The 15469-nt window shown below is 39.7% G+C and overlaps 1 protein-coding gene across 6 annotated transcripts in view; it reads right to left on the minus strand.

Moving 5' to 3' along the window:
- PLEKHH2 (pleckstrin homology, MyTH4 and FERM domain containing H2) overlaps positions 1 to 15469 on the minus strand; it is a 217748-nt gene that overhangs the window by 39156 nt on the left and 163123 nt on the right. For all 6 annotated transcript variants that reach the window (XM_033939575.1, XM_033939574.1, XM_033939576.1 and 3 more), the window contains one exon: positions 7419 to 7574. In XM_033939575.1, coding sequence (XP_033795466.1) covers positions 7419 to 7574 — 156 coding nt within the window. The remainder of the gene's footprint in view (positions 1 to 7418; positions 7575 to 15469) is intronic.

Below are 15469 nucleotides of genomic sequence, written 5' to 3' on the forward strand. Positions count from 1 at the left end.
CTAAAACAGCTACACTACTTCATTGATTAACAAGTTGATTCAGTGCAAAAAAATAGCTTCAGAATCACCTACGCAGAGCACCTCGCCTGCAGTTATGCCAGTGCAATCACACCAGGAGCTTCCCAGTTCCAGTCTAGCACCTCGCGTCCAATTACACATGTACAATCACACCATTAGCTTCCCAACTCCAGTACAACATTTCACCTCCAGATACATTTCTACAATTATAATACCAGCTTCCTAATTAATGGCCAAATAAGATCACCAGCTAATTAGGATAAGCGATCCCTATCTTAGGAGACCATGCAAGATGGAGACATGCACATGAAGAGAAGGAGCAAAGAATTCCCTGATGAGGGACAACTTGGAAACAATAAGATTGGATTGGATTTATTATATTTGATATACCGCTTGTACATGAGTATTAAGCGGTTTACAGAACTTTTTTTTTTTTTTAAATCTTTTATTGATTTTCAAACTTTGACAGTGCAATACAATTAATTGAACATAAAATACTGCATAAAACGCACTATTAACTACACAAATAATGCATAAAACAATCATTTTCTCCCACCCTCCTCCCAATTATTAATACAATATGACATATGATGTGATTACAATATTATAATTAAGTAATTTTAATCCTCAAAATACATTTCCCTCCCCTCACTCACCCACCCTGGATGTGGAAGGAAATCTAAGAAAAGGAGAGATACATGACCGTTATTGCGAGGTAACAAATGTAGTCAATGGGCTCCACACTTTATTAAATGAACTACTAAACCCCATACATTCCGCATTCATTCTCACATATTTATATGTGATACAAACATTTGCCCACCAAAATGTGTAATTTATTCTGTTGTGGCTCTTCCAGTTATGTGTGACCATTTGGATGGCTATTCCCGTCATGATCAAGAAAAGACGGCTTTTATATTTATCCAAAGTAGGCTTAACGTGCAGTAACGTACCACAAATTATGGCTTCATAAGTTAAGGGAATAGATGACTCAAGAATAAGATTTATTTGTCCCCAAATTGACCTCTAGAAATTAAGTATCAATGAACAAAAATATAACATGAAGAGAAGGAGCAAAGAATTCTCTGATGAGGGACAACTTGGTAACAATAAGATTGGTTTGAATTTATTATATTTGATATACCGCTTGTACATGAGTATTAAGCGGTTTACAGAACTAATACATTAGAAATGCACTGAATTTCAGATAAAAATGAATGAATATTTCAGACTTAATGACCTAGAGGAAATGTCGATTGGAATATTATGGGATGCTTTCAAAGCAACTATGAGAGGACAAATTATATCATATTCTGCGTATAAAAAGAAACAGATAAGAAAGCAATTTGCAAATTTGGAAAAAGAAATTAAAAATTTGGAATTAAAATTGGTTAATAAATGGGAACAAGAGACATTTCAATTATTGTTAAAAAAAAAATGTGAATATAATGAAATTTCCTCTGGATTAGTAAGGAAAGATATTTTTGCTCAGCAAACGATGTATTATGGTAGTGCAAATAAGGCTGGAAGATTATTGGCAAATTATTTAAAAGCAAAGAAAAGAAAGGAGAAAATAAGCATAATTAAGGATGAATTAGGACATTCTCATTCTCAAATTGGAAATATATTAAAACAATTTTTAAAATATTATAAGTCACTGTATTCTTCTGAGTCTTATTTAGATAAAGAGAAAGATGGGTTGGATTTTTTGAGTTTAGTTAAAGGACCTAAGGTTCCTGATCATATAAAAGGAAGTTTAGATAAACCTATATCATTAAAAGAGTTACAAATGGCATTGAAATCCCTTAGAGTTGGGACCGCTCCAGGTGGAGATGGATTTACAGTAGAGTTTTATAAAGAATTTCAAATTTCCCTATTACCGTATTTATTAAAACTATATCAGGACCAACTGAATAAAGGTTGTATATCAGGCACTATGGCAGAATCTTTAACTATTGTTTTGCCAAAGCCAAATAAAGATCCAACATTGGTGTCAAATTACAGGCCTATATCTTTAATAAATGTAGATGGTAAAATATTAGCTAAGATTTTAGCATTAAGATTGGCTAAAGCTCTTCCGCATATAATAGGAATAAATCAAACTGGATTTGTTGCTCAAAGACACTCTTCAAATAATACTAGACTGGCATTTCAGATGTATTATTTAACAAGACAAATTAATGATCCGGCTTTTTCAGTATCACTAGATGCTGAGAAGGCTTTTGATCGTGTAGAATGGAATTTCATGTATCAAGCTATGGAATGGTTTGGTATTGGATCCGGATTTATACAAATGATTCAAGCACTGTATAGCTCCCCAACTGCTCGTTTATACATAAATAATAATTTTTCAGATGCTTTTAAATTGCAGAGGGGAGTTAGACAGGGTTGTCCATTATCTCCTTTGCTCTTTGATATAGTTCTTGAACCCTTGTTGTTAGCTATTCAACAGGCAAAGGACATAAAGGGTATTCCATGTGCTGGAGTGGAATATAAAGTATCCGCTTATGCAGATGATATATTGCTTCATTTGAGGAATCCGGAAACAACAATTCCATGTCTACTGGAGATAATAGATACATTTGGAAAATTCTCAGGATACAAAATAAATTGGAATAAATCAGAAATTTTACCTTTAAATGTGCATTGTACAAAAGGTATACTTGATTCTTTCCCTTTTATTTGGAAAGAGGATGGTATAAAATACTTAGGTATTTGGTTGAATAAAACACTTGAAGAGACAATGAGAATAAACGAAAAATTTTTATTACAAAAAGTAACAGAGTTATGTGAGCAATGGAATCCTTTACATTTGTCATGGTGGGGAAGAGTTCAAACTGTTAAAATGATGATTTTGCCTGTAGTTTGCTATCAATTGGGAATGATACCAGTGTTTTTTCAGGGGTCTTTTTATAAAAAATTAAATAGTATTCTGGTTAAATTTATTTGGCTGGGTAAAATTGCAAGAGTGGCTCTAGTGTCTTTGCAAAGACCAATTGAGGAGGGTGGGGTAAATTTTCCCAATTTTTATAGGTATCATCAGGCCTATATCATGCGCCAAGGTATGTATTGGGTCCTCCCAGAGCTTTTGGAACAATTACCAGAGTGGTTAAGGGTGGAGAGATCACTTATTTTTCCACTTAGGCTTGATCTTCTGCTTGGTATAAAAGTGCCTAGAATACGTAAAGACAATAGAGTATTAATGGATACTTGGAAAACATTAAGATTTGTAGATAAATTAACTAGTGATTCTATTTTAAAATCGAAACAGCAGACTATTTGGGTAAACTCCAAGATACAAATAGGCGGGTTTAAGATTGTCTGGAAGGATTGGATTAAAGCAGGTATAAGATCCTTAACGGAAGTAATTGATAATGGTAAGCTGCTTGATTTTTCACAATTGCAACATAAATATGGTCTGAATAAAAAACAAAGTTATAAGTGGTTGCAATTGAAGCAGGCTATTCAGGTGGGGTTCCCTGAATGGAAATCTTTAAATGATCATTACAGCTTAGAATTCTTATGTTTCCAGGCAGATTTTCTGGGACACCAGGCCGCAAAGTGGTATAAAATGATATCTAATTATTTGAATAAGAAACCAAAAAATGGATTAAGAGATATTTGGAGCATTGAGATTAAGCATCAAATTAATGCATCTCAATGGCCACGTATTTGGTCTTGGAGAATTAAAGGTACGATGTCGGCATCTATTAGGCAAACATGGTTCTTTTTGTTGCATAGAGCATTCTGGACCCCTACTAAATTACAAAAATTAGATTGCTCTAAGTCTAATAGATGCTGGCATTGTAAAATTGAAATTGGAACTTTAGACCATCTTTTATTTTATTGTCCATGTATTCAGGCATTTTGGATATCAATATGGGATCAAGTTAATATATTGATGGAAAATCATGTAGCATTATCCTACGACACAGTGATTTTTGGAATGTGTATGAGGGCCAAAAGTCAAATATCTGCAGCAAACAACAAATTATTGATGATTCTTACTGGAGTGGGAATTCAACAAATAACGACTAATTGGAAAGACTGTTCTAGATTGAATTGTAGTTTTTGGTGGAACTCAGTTTGTCATTTATATAAGATGGAAAGATTTCTTGCCGTACAGAGGGGATATTTTAAAAGGTTTAAGGAGGTGTGGAGGCCATTAATTGAATATTGTAATGATTAAGGGTTATTCTTTTTCCTTAGGGGATAATTTGTAAAAATGGGGGGGAGGGAGAGTCTAAATATGTATATGTTTGGATAAAATATTTTGTTGATAGGGGAGGGGATGGGAGGTGGGTGGAGGGAATTAAAACATGTGTAATAATATTGCTTAAGAATGTCAAGTGAATGATGTGAATTACTTGTAATAATATTGTACACTTGTTGAAAGAAATAAAAAGGAATAAAGATGAAAAAAAAAAAAAAAAAAAAAGAAATGAGGGTTATATTGTCAATACTTGCATTTCAATAAGAAAGCAAATGATTTGCCTCGCCTAGTATATTCAGTGGCAGTAGCTATTCATGTAGTGCCACTGAATATAGGAATTATTTGATATGTCTAGATTGAAATGTTTCAAAATTTTCCTCAGGTGTTTTATTGAATATGAATAAACACACACAGGCATACAAACGAGTCCAGTCTGAGCCTCCTTACTTGGGGGCATCAAGGTATGAGTCCTGGAGTTTCTGGCCCACGTGAGATTGGATTCGACCACCAGAGAATGGTGTAGCAATTGTGTCCTCTTGAATCCAGGAGCCTTTTAGATTAATTACTGTGTATTCCCCTTCTTAGGTATCACTTACACCGAGGGGAGATTCCCAGTTCTTCAGCAGTAGGTCCATCAGGATAGGATGTAACGGAACTGTGATTCCCTCTCTGGGAGGAGATTCATTATACAAGACTGAAAACATCTCAGTCCTGGGCTCCTCCTCTGTTTCCAACTTAAATGTGATGGTCAAAGCTATCTCCTTCACAAAATCGGTGAACGAGAGGCTCTCGGGTGGACATTTACGCCTCTCTTGTGGTGGAGAGGGGATCAGAAAAGATACCATAAAATTCCTTTTCCAAGAAATAACATGGATCCTCATCTGAGTCCCATGAATGGTCCCGATCGGACTCTTCTAGGTACTCAGGATAGTCCGAGTGAATTTGGGCCTGCCTCAGCTCAGTGATATCACATCCATATCCTAGAGGGCGCTGAGGCACAGCACTGCCCTATGACTCTGGGGAAGCTTCCTCTCCCAATGTTGAGGGTGGTTCTTAATAGGTCAACACACTCCCCCACTGACCCCTTCCCACCCCCCAAATATCTGCATGAAACAGTACATATCTGTCCCTATGACAGCTGCAGATACTATGGCCAGCCTAGTACAGCTGCAAGCAGGTCTCTGGAGTAGACTGGTGGGCAGTGCAGTGGACCACAGAGAAGGGGATCCTGACCCATATGCCACCCTAACAAGTACACTTATGGTGGAAAGTGTGAGCTCACCAAAAACTCACTGTACTGCCATAAAGGTGACACCTGCAGGCGTAAGGGCTACTGGAGTGGCAGACAGGTTGGTACAGTAGGTTTTGGGGGAATTTTGGAGGGCTCACCATATAATGTACAGGGGGGTTATGGTGAGATGTATACCTGGCACCCTTAATGTGATGTTCATAGTAGAGAATGACACAGGGACAAATTTTTTCCCGTCCCTGCAGGAACTCAATTTCCCCGTCCCCACGAGTTTTGTCCCATTCCTCTATGCTCTGCCTTAACTTCACAAGCCTCAAACACTTATGATTTTAAAGTGTTTGAGGCTTGTGCAAATGAGGGCGGAGCTCGCAGGAATGGGGCAGAGGCAGTTAAAGAACTTGCTGGGACGGGATGGGAACATGAGTTTCTGCAGGGGCAGGGAAAAATTTGTCCCTGTGTCATTCTCTAGCTCAGAGCAGTGCCCCTTAGGGTGACCCACTGCTTTGCTGGGGTGTCTATGTGGCCAGTCCATTAAAAAATGTTGGTCCTCCTACATGCAAATGGCTTGTTTTGGACATAGACATCAAGCAAGGCCATTTTTGAAAAAAAATAAAAAAAGATAGACATCCTGTGGGTTTGAAAATGGACATTTTCTCCACCCAATTTTTGGACGTTTTTCTCAAAATGTCCAAAATCAGACATAGATGTCCAATGGAAAATGCCCCTCTACATTTCCACCATTTGAATTTCAGTGCTGTTAAATGTGCCTATTTTTGATGCTGTTTATGGTAGTCCTATTATTAAGCTTCAATTTGTTGATTTCAGGTTCACCTCATTTATTGTATTATGTTTATATTTTGTCATTTTACTATTGTTTTATATTATATTATATTTACTACAATTTTATATTAAACTGTACCTGCTATACACCGCCTTGGGTGAATTTTTATTTATTAAGGCTGTTAATAAATCCCAATAAATAAAATAAATAAGCCAAGTAAGAAAGACTGCAGGGAGGGAGAAAAGAGAGGAGAGCAAACAGCAAGAAGTCCAGAGGCAGCAGCCCCACCGCTGGCCCAAGTGGGACAGGATACCGGGTGCTGGGAAGAGGCCACAAAGTGGAAAAATGGAGAGGAGGAGGAGGAGACGCTGGTGGAATGCAGTGGAGGAAGGAGAGGAAGGGAAATGGAGAGATCCACGGGGGCCATATTTTACATACGCATGTCTTATCAATAGGATGTGTAAATATATGATAATTTTTTGCCCTCTTCCACAAAACAATATGGCTATTGAACAAAGATGTACATTTTCCTCTACCATGAATTAAATGTCCCTTAAAAGTGTAGGTATTTTATTCTGTCCTATGGTCAATCCATAAAAAATGGCCGAAAACAACAACACCCAACAGAAGGATCATCTCTCTCTAGTTGAGAGCTGAATGCCAGACACGTGGTGAGTAGCACACACGTCGCTACTAGTTCCAGAAAAGGTTTCATTGCATTTGGGACAAATCATTTTTTAAATTTATTTATTTATATACCACTTATATCCTAAGTGGTTTTATATTCAGGTACTTTATCATAGTTCCTTATCTGTCCTGGCGGTACATGGGGCAATGGGGGGGGATTAAGTGACTTGCCCAGGGTCACAAGGCGCAGTGAGGGATTTGAACCCACAACCTCAGGGCACTAAGGCTGTAGTTGTAACCCCTGCACCACACACTCCCCATTTTGAAAAGAGAAAAGACCCCTGAGGCAGGCAAGAGCCGAAACACTGGCCGTGTCGGGTCTTACATTTTAAAATAAAGTATTTTTCGTCCCAGTTCTGAAGGCAGCTCTTGTTGGGTGTTGTTGTTTTCTTCTGTATATTTAGACTCCCTTTCTCTGTATGGTGTATTCAATCAATCAAAAAAAAAAAAATTTAAAAAAATCTGCTCACCTTTATGCTTCGCTGTAAGCAATACTCCAGATCCTTTCCAGAAGGATCATCGGTAAACAGTGCAAATCCCGACTGGCCTGGTCTCCTCATTCCCACGTCCTGATTCAGTGTGCGCAGAAACTCCTCCACTGTGGTAGAAGCATCAAACCCAACTACCTGTGATGGGAATGGGTGTAAATAGGCACATTCAGAAAAAAAAAAACCCCAGACCAGCCATACAGAGGTTTCAGGTTTATTTAAAAATTTGATATACCACCTTATTAAAATTCAAAGCAGTTTTACATAATATAAAAACAAAGTATAAAAAGAACGTATGTTAAAAACAAATTACAAATGATGCTACAAACAATCAAACGCACTGACAAACATTAACTTACCGATACAAGATGGAGAAGGGCAGAAATACAATTTGTATAAAGAGAAAGAAGGGGAAAAGGAACAAAATAAAAGGAAGGGGAACAAAATATAAATAGTCTAGAATAATGTAAGATAAGCTAACATTTTTTTTTTAAAATAATTTTTATTAGCAAATGCAACACAGAGTGTACAGAATCCAACAGTACAAGGGCACAAGGCCCAAACCCAGGTACAAAACTGAGCAGTACATCAAAACCAGCAAGACACAGAAAAGAAAGAAAAAATACAGACTGTCGCCATATCCTCCAGTTGCAATCTGCAATTTTTTCATATAAAGAACAAACCCCTCCAGCAATAACATGATTAAAATATGGCAAGGAACAGATTTCCATTACCGTCCTTAGAAGGACTATTATACACCAAAGGCGTCTTTAAAAAAGAAAGGCCTTAAAATTACTTTTAAATTTATGCAGGGATGTAATTTCTCTTATATAATTTGGAGTTGAATTCCAGATGGTAGGGGCCATAACAGAAAAGATGCTAGTACGCATAGTGTTAATGTATCTTAAAGAAGGGATGGATAGCAAGTTTTGATTAGATGAGTGTAATGTACGATGGGGGGGGGTATGGGGGGATAAGTAGCCTGTTAATAAAATCAGGTTGGCCAGAAGTTATGGTCTTGTATGTCTGTAACATTATTTTATAGGAAATTCGATGATCTATAGGAAGCCAGTGAGCGTTGATCAAAAGAGGTGTGACATGATCGTATTTTCGTGCATTTGAAATAATTTTAATGGTGGTATTTTGAATAATTTGAAGACGTTTTATTTCTTTCTTAGTGATTCCTTTGTATAGTGCATTACTGTAATCTAAACATGAAATAATGAGCGAATGAATATTACTTTAATATGAGAAATTTGCAAGCATGAAAGGGGTTACATGTAGAAGGAATCTGACACCATTCAATATAGTTCCACCAGAGCAGCTTTTGTGCTGATTAAATTTTTTTTAAATGTTATGCATATGGAGCACTTGACTGCCGTTCATCGCAAGACTACGGCCAAATGGGTGGAAATCTGGGGGTCTGTTAAAAAAAGATATGATTGGCTACTTCTAAATGTCCATGTGAGCAGCTCCCTTCCTGCCCCCTCTTCCCATCATCCCCCTGCCCCCTTTTTTTCTCTCTCTCTCTTTGGATGTTGCTATCTGTTGCTTATGTGGGGGATGGGTTAAAAATTTACAACCAAATTGAGAGGTTTTTGATCTCCACAACTACTTCTTCGAGCTGTTAATATTCTTGGTGCGAACGCCACAGTTTGCTACACGGTGTGAGTGGTTCAGCTCTTTGGTAACCACTGCCAATGCATCTCATATCAGTGTTCTGCTACCATCTGTTTTGCTAGCTTTTCAATAGAGTACCTCATTGAAATAAACAAACAAAACAAAAAAAAGGTAAGAATATTAGTAATGCCAGGGTTTTTAGTCCTTTCAATTGTTCTTATTTATTTGGATGCAAAGTCTCACAACAATAGAATCTAAAATGAAAATTAATACGAACACAGTGATGTAGCAAGGGGAGTGCTGGGGGTGGGGGGGTCTGCCCCAGGCACGGTCTTCCTAAGGATGTGGAACTCCTCCTCCTCTCTGCTCCCCCCACTCCTCTCCTTGCCTTGTGCGCCTCGTGCCTTCTCCCATACCTTTTTACTTCCCCGGTACGAGGTTGCTGCCCACATCAGCGTCGACGTTCCCTCTGATGTCACTTTCACGCCCCGCGCCTAGGAAGTGAAGTGAAAGGGCGAGCAGACACCGACGTGGGCTTGTTGCTCATGCCAGAGAAGTTAAACAGGTACGGGAAAGGGAAGGGGGCGCGCGCGGTAGGGGTGGTGGGGAAGAGGCCCTATTTTACACAATTTACCCTCTTTCCTGCAATTAAATTCTGGTGATATTGTGAAGATTGAATTTTCATTCAGAATCCTGGGGTTTGTTTTGGATTCTACCCTTTCTTTGTCTAATCAAATTAACAATATATCGAAAAATTGCTTCTTTAGTCTTCGGAAGTTGAGGAGGGTCCGTCATTTCTTCCATCAGCAACATTTTGCCGTGTTGGTCCAGGCTATATTAGCTCATTTGGATTATGTAAACTCTCTTTATATCAGTTTAAGGGCAATTTAAAGAGATTGCAGCTTATTCAGAACATGGCTGCCAAATTAATATTTGGTAAGAGACCTATCTATTTAAACAGTACAATACTTAATAGATATCAATCTCAATTTGATAAATGGATTTTTATTATTTTTATGGAATAAATTTTACAGAAGCTTATCTATTTTAGTATAAATAATCTGTATTGAATGAGTTAGGGTCGTACTTTGTCGGTTAGTATCTTTTATTGAATTGTGTTATTTCCTTTTATATGACACTGTTATCTGGCTCTGTAATTTAAATACTTTGTGATTTATTGTGTAAACCGCCAAGAACTGATGGTGTGGCGGTATACAAAAATAAACTATTATTATTATTATGTTACTACATTACTGAAGGCACTGCATTGGCTTCCGGTTTATTGGAGGGTTCAATTTAATTGTGCCAGTGTTATATTTAAAATTTTATATGGGATTTTTTTCCCCATTGCATACTTTTTCTTTCAATTCCCAACAACCCCTTTCTTCTAGAGCAGTGGTTCCCAAACCTGTCCTGGGGGACCCCCAGCCAGTCAGGTTTTCAAGATATCCCTAATGAATATGCATGAGAGATTTGCATACCTGTCACTTCCATTATATGCAAATCTCTCTCATGAATATTCATTAGGGATATCTTGAAAACCTGACTGGCTGGGAGTCCCCCAGGACAGGTTTGGGAACCACTGTTCTAGAGGAATACGTAAATTTAAATTTGTTTTCCCTTCCAGTAGCGACATTAAAACCTTAGGTAGGCTTTCTCACTCTATGGCATTTGCCTTGGTAAAAATCTGGAATGATCTCCCTTCAGAAATTAGACTTCTTCCTTCTTTGACATTTTTTAGGAAAACTTTGAAGACGTATCTTTTCCAGAAATTTTTAAATGATAAATAAGGACTGCAACAGATGAATTTTTGTCTTCCTCTGTCTTTTTAATTAATTTTGTGAACCCGAACGAGTCCCTAGTGGGAACGACCTGGTATATAAGACTAAGGATTGGATTGGATTGGGAGGGGCACCGCTCACCCTTACTAAACCACTGTATGAACATTCAAATTCAAGGAGGAAAAGATTTCAGTGGGTTCCCACACGGGTTATCTATGTAACTCTCCGAGAGAATTTTAGTACATCATCACTAATCAGAAAAACCTCCTAAAAAAAAGACGTCCATTGACTTATTTGTTATATTACTTATTCGTACAAATTCACATTCCAAATCTTCTTTCACAATCCATTAGAGCAGGGGTAGGGAACTCCGGTCCTCGAGAGCCGTATTCCAGTCAGGTTTTCAGGATTTCCCCAATGAATATGCATGAGATCTATTTGCATGCACTGCTTTCAATGCATATTCATTGGGGAAATCCTGAAAACCCGTTTGGAATTCGGCTCTCGAGGACCAGAGTTCTCTACTCCTGCATTCGAGCAAAAATCAATTTCAGCTTATCGTAAATATCAGCAGTGACTCAGGCAGATGACAATGCTCAATGGAGCATCCGTCTCGCAACTGCTTCATCAGGAGCTACTTACTGCCCCAATGCTTTTCACTTTATAGAAAAAAAAATATTATTAAGATCAGGCATGCCATGAAGTTTTTAGACTTTAATGCCTGATCTTAATAAGAAATCACATAGATGGGTTCTTTCTGTAGGGGCTTTCCTATCTATCTACACACACACAAGAGTACACTTCCCCCTCCCCATTCACGGTTTCAGTAATCGCGATTTCACATATTCGCAATTTTTTGGGGAGGGGGAAAAAGAAAAAAAAAAAACATCCTTAAGTCTTCCACCAGGTATCCCGGCCTTACCTGGTGGTCTAGTGGGCTTTCGGGGCAGGAGCGATCTTCCTACGCTCCTGCCCCGTGCAGATCGCCATTAGGAAATAGCTGTAGGGAGTTCCCGTCTTAGTCTTGAGAGACTACGGGAACTCCCCACAGCCATTTCCTAATGCGTAGGAAGATCGCTCCTGCCCCGAAAGCCCGCTAGACCACCAGGTAAGGCCGGGAAGGTGGGAGGGAGGCGGGGGTGGGTCAGAGCCGGATATTCGCGGTTTTTCACCATTCGCGGTCCGGCTCTGCCCCTATCCCCCGCGAATCCGGAGGGAGCAGTGTAAACCAAAAAGTACACTTCTCCCTCCGTATTCGCTGTGATAGGGGATTAACAGAACCGCAAATTCTGAAAAACCGCGAATAACTTTTATATATGTTATTTGCTGTTTTCTATTAAAAACCATCGTGAATATGGTGAAACCGTGAATAACCTGGCCTGTTCCTGAAGGAGAGGCAAAACACGGTGAACACGGGAATCAGCGATTTTCTCTGTAAACGCTTGGAATCAGCGATTTCTCTATGCAAGCTGATGTAATTTGGGGGGAGGAGCCAGCAAGCTAAAAACCGTGAATAATCGAAACTGCGAATGCTGAAACTGCGAATACGGAGGGAGAAGTGTACAAGCAAAATACATTTAACTGCCTTAATAGAAGTTACTGTGAGCAATTGAACATATCACTTTTCCACATAATCCCCTTGCAAGACAATGCATTTCCTGTATCGTTTAACTTAGCTTCTGTATTCCTGCAGAGAAGAAGTTTTTCAGCTGCTCCCAAAGCCAGGTGAGCACCGCTTCCTTTACTTCATCATGCTTTGTCTTTTGCTTTTCGGGTCGCAGTGACACACCCATGTCTCATCACCGGTGACAATTCTCTCCAGAACAGTGGCGTACCTAGGGTATGTGGCACCCGGGGCGCATCATTTTTTGACACCCCCCCCCCCCCCATGTAAAAAATTATTATTTTTTTTTTTTGAAGGTCTGCACCCCCCCCCCCCCGAAGGCCTGTCCCCCCTTGAAGGATGCCTGCCTGCCTGCCTGTCACCCCCTCCCCCTTGAAAGCCTGCTTGCCTGCCCGCCCGCCCCACCCTGAAGGCCTGATGCCCCGACCCACCCCGAAGGACCGTTCGCCCCCCTGGCCTCCCCGCACCACCTATGAACAGCCGCAGCAGGATCGCGAAGTCAGCGTCAGCGATCCCTGCGCTGCTTCCTGCGCCACGGTCCCGCCCCTCCTCTGACGTCAGAGGAGGGGCGGGATCGCGGCGCAGGAAGCAGCGCAGGGATGCTGACGCTGACTTCGCGATCCTGCTGCGGGCTGCTTCACAGGTGGTGCAGGAAGGTCAGTGGGGCGAGCGGTCCTTCGGGGGTGGCGGGGGACTGAACGGCAAGGCCGGGAACACCCCCTTAGGGCTGGTACCCGGGGCGGCCCGCCCCCCCCGCCCCCCCCGCGGTACGCCACTGCTCCAGAATACTCGGATCTTCTCCATACCGTCTCAGGAACTGGGTCGCAACCTCCACACGCTGTTGCTTGTGCAGATCAGTCAGCTGTTTGGGAACCCATCGTGCGCAGACTTTCCTGTATCCCAAGTCATCATGCATTATGGCAAATGCAGATCCATAGCTGATATCCAAATTTGCAGCCAATTGAGACACCGTCATCTGTCGGTCTTCTCTAATCAAGGCATCTCACCTGCCAATGTGCTCTTGTGTGTGTAATGTTGAAGGGCGACCAGAGCAACATTCGTAAGTTACATCTTTCTTCACGCTTTAAACCTTTTTACATACTCATAAACCTTCCGTTGATTCATGGTGCTATGTCCTTACTGAGTCAATATCCGACGGCGAATTTCCACAGGTTTCACTCCCTCTGCCCAAAGAAAGCGCACTACTGCACGTTGTTCTTCGATGGTGCAATCTTGCAGTGCAGCGTCCATGTTTCTGGCCTCAGGGCTGCCACACAATTAAAGGCCGAGCGATGCACTGTGCGTGAACTAACCAATAGGCAATGTATGAGTACAGATGTGGCATTTCGCTAGCTCTGTTCTGGTTCGCATAATTTAACAATTGCCTTTAATTTTTGATTCACCCTTATTTATTTAATTGTTCATTTTTATAGCCCGTCCTCCCCAGAAGCTCAGAATGGGTTACAATAAAATAAAATAGAAAAATTAAGGACTTGGAAGTTCCCTAACTGTCCCGAAGGCTCACAATCTAACTAAAGTACCTGAGAAAACAATTATGAAATAGTAAAGATATAACAATTCAAATAATAAAAATAAATAAATAAAAAGAACATTAAAATAAATCAAAACCTCAAACACCCTACTAAATTACCTGTGTCCCCTCCTTCACTAGTCAGACAGGTTCCAGGACTGCCATCGCTTCCCTGACACTATCCACTTAGGGGGGAAATTCTAGAAATGATGCTAAAAAAAACCCCAATAAAATCTGTGCTAAGTGCTATTCTATAAAGGGTGCGTGTTCTTTATAGAATCGCGCTTAGCACTGACTTCCATGCCTAATGTTTGATTTATGCCCGCTGAAATCTAGTGCAAATGTTAGCTTCATTAGGTGCGCTGAGGGAGTATTCTGTAAGAATGCACGTAATTTTTCGTAATGCCCCTGGCGCCCACAACCCCTTTTGAGTTACGTGCTCTCAGAGTTAGCCGCCATGCCTTATAGAATGGCACGCAGTTAGATGCGCATGCAAATTTTAATGGGTGCCAATTAATGTCAATAATTGGCTTTTAGCACCCAATTACCGACTTTGATTGGATCATTAGCTAATTAATTTGCATGTGCGTCTTGGAAACGTGCACATATTTTGGCATGCAAATCTAGGCATCAAATATAGAATCCAGGGCTTTCCTGTTGACATCCTTTGTTAATTTAACATAGTTGTCTTTGTTTAAATTTTTTGTTTATTTTTATACATATCCAGGACAGGGTGGGTGGGTGGAAAGGATATCTTTCTGGTCCATTTCTTGATTAAATTGTTGGATGGGAGAGGAGGGATATTCATTTTCTGCATTGTTATTAATGGAATTTAAGTGCTTATTTTGTTATTAATGTATATGTAATTCATGGCACTTTGTATTAGCTTTGAAAATTAATAAAGATTAAAAAAATAATAAAATAGAATCCAGGGGTTAGTGCAGGATATTTGATGGCAGTATCTGGATAGTTACAATCAGCAAAAAAATTGTTATTAGCCTAGTGGTGGAGATACCCCATGAAAGTACATTTATAATAGGTGGAGAAAAAGCCTTAACTTATCAACAATATACGGACGGCAACCCAATGAGTTCTTAAGCCAGTCCTGCCCTGTATCATAGGCAAAAAAGCTCCACACATATCTGGATAGTACCTCTGGGTACTATCCCAGTCGGCAGCACTTGCCAGGCAACAGGTGCTGTAATCCAGACTGTTTTTTGTGGTTTTTTTTAAATATTGGCTCATTACAATTTAATACTCTCCCAAATGTTCTTTCCTCTTACTGTCAAGTACTGGGTATAATTCTAACCTAGAAACAACAAAGACAAACTACTCCAGCAAACTATCTGCAAGATAAACATCGAAAAGTGGAGCGGGTATGTAATTCTTATTAAATATATCTAAAAATTTTAACTAATTTTAATAAATTTTTAAATAACCTGTGTTGGCATATATCAAAAATCATGGACAAAAGGTG

This window comes from Geotrypetes seraphini, chromosome 3 (assembly GCF_902459505.1).
Source record: "Geotrypetes seraphini chromosome 3, aGeoSer1.1, whole genome shotgun sequence".
In the NCBI taxonomy this organism is placed as follows: Eukaryota; Metazoa; Chordata; class Amphibia; order Gymnophiona; family Dermophiidae; genus Geotrypetes; species Geotrypetes seraphini.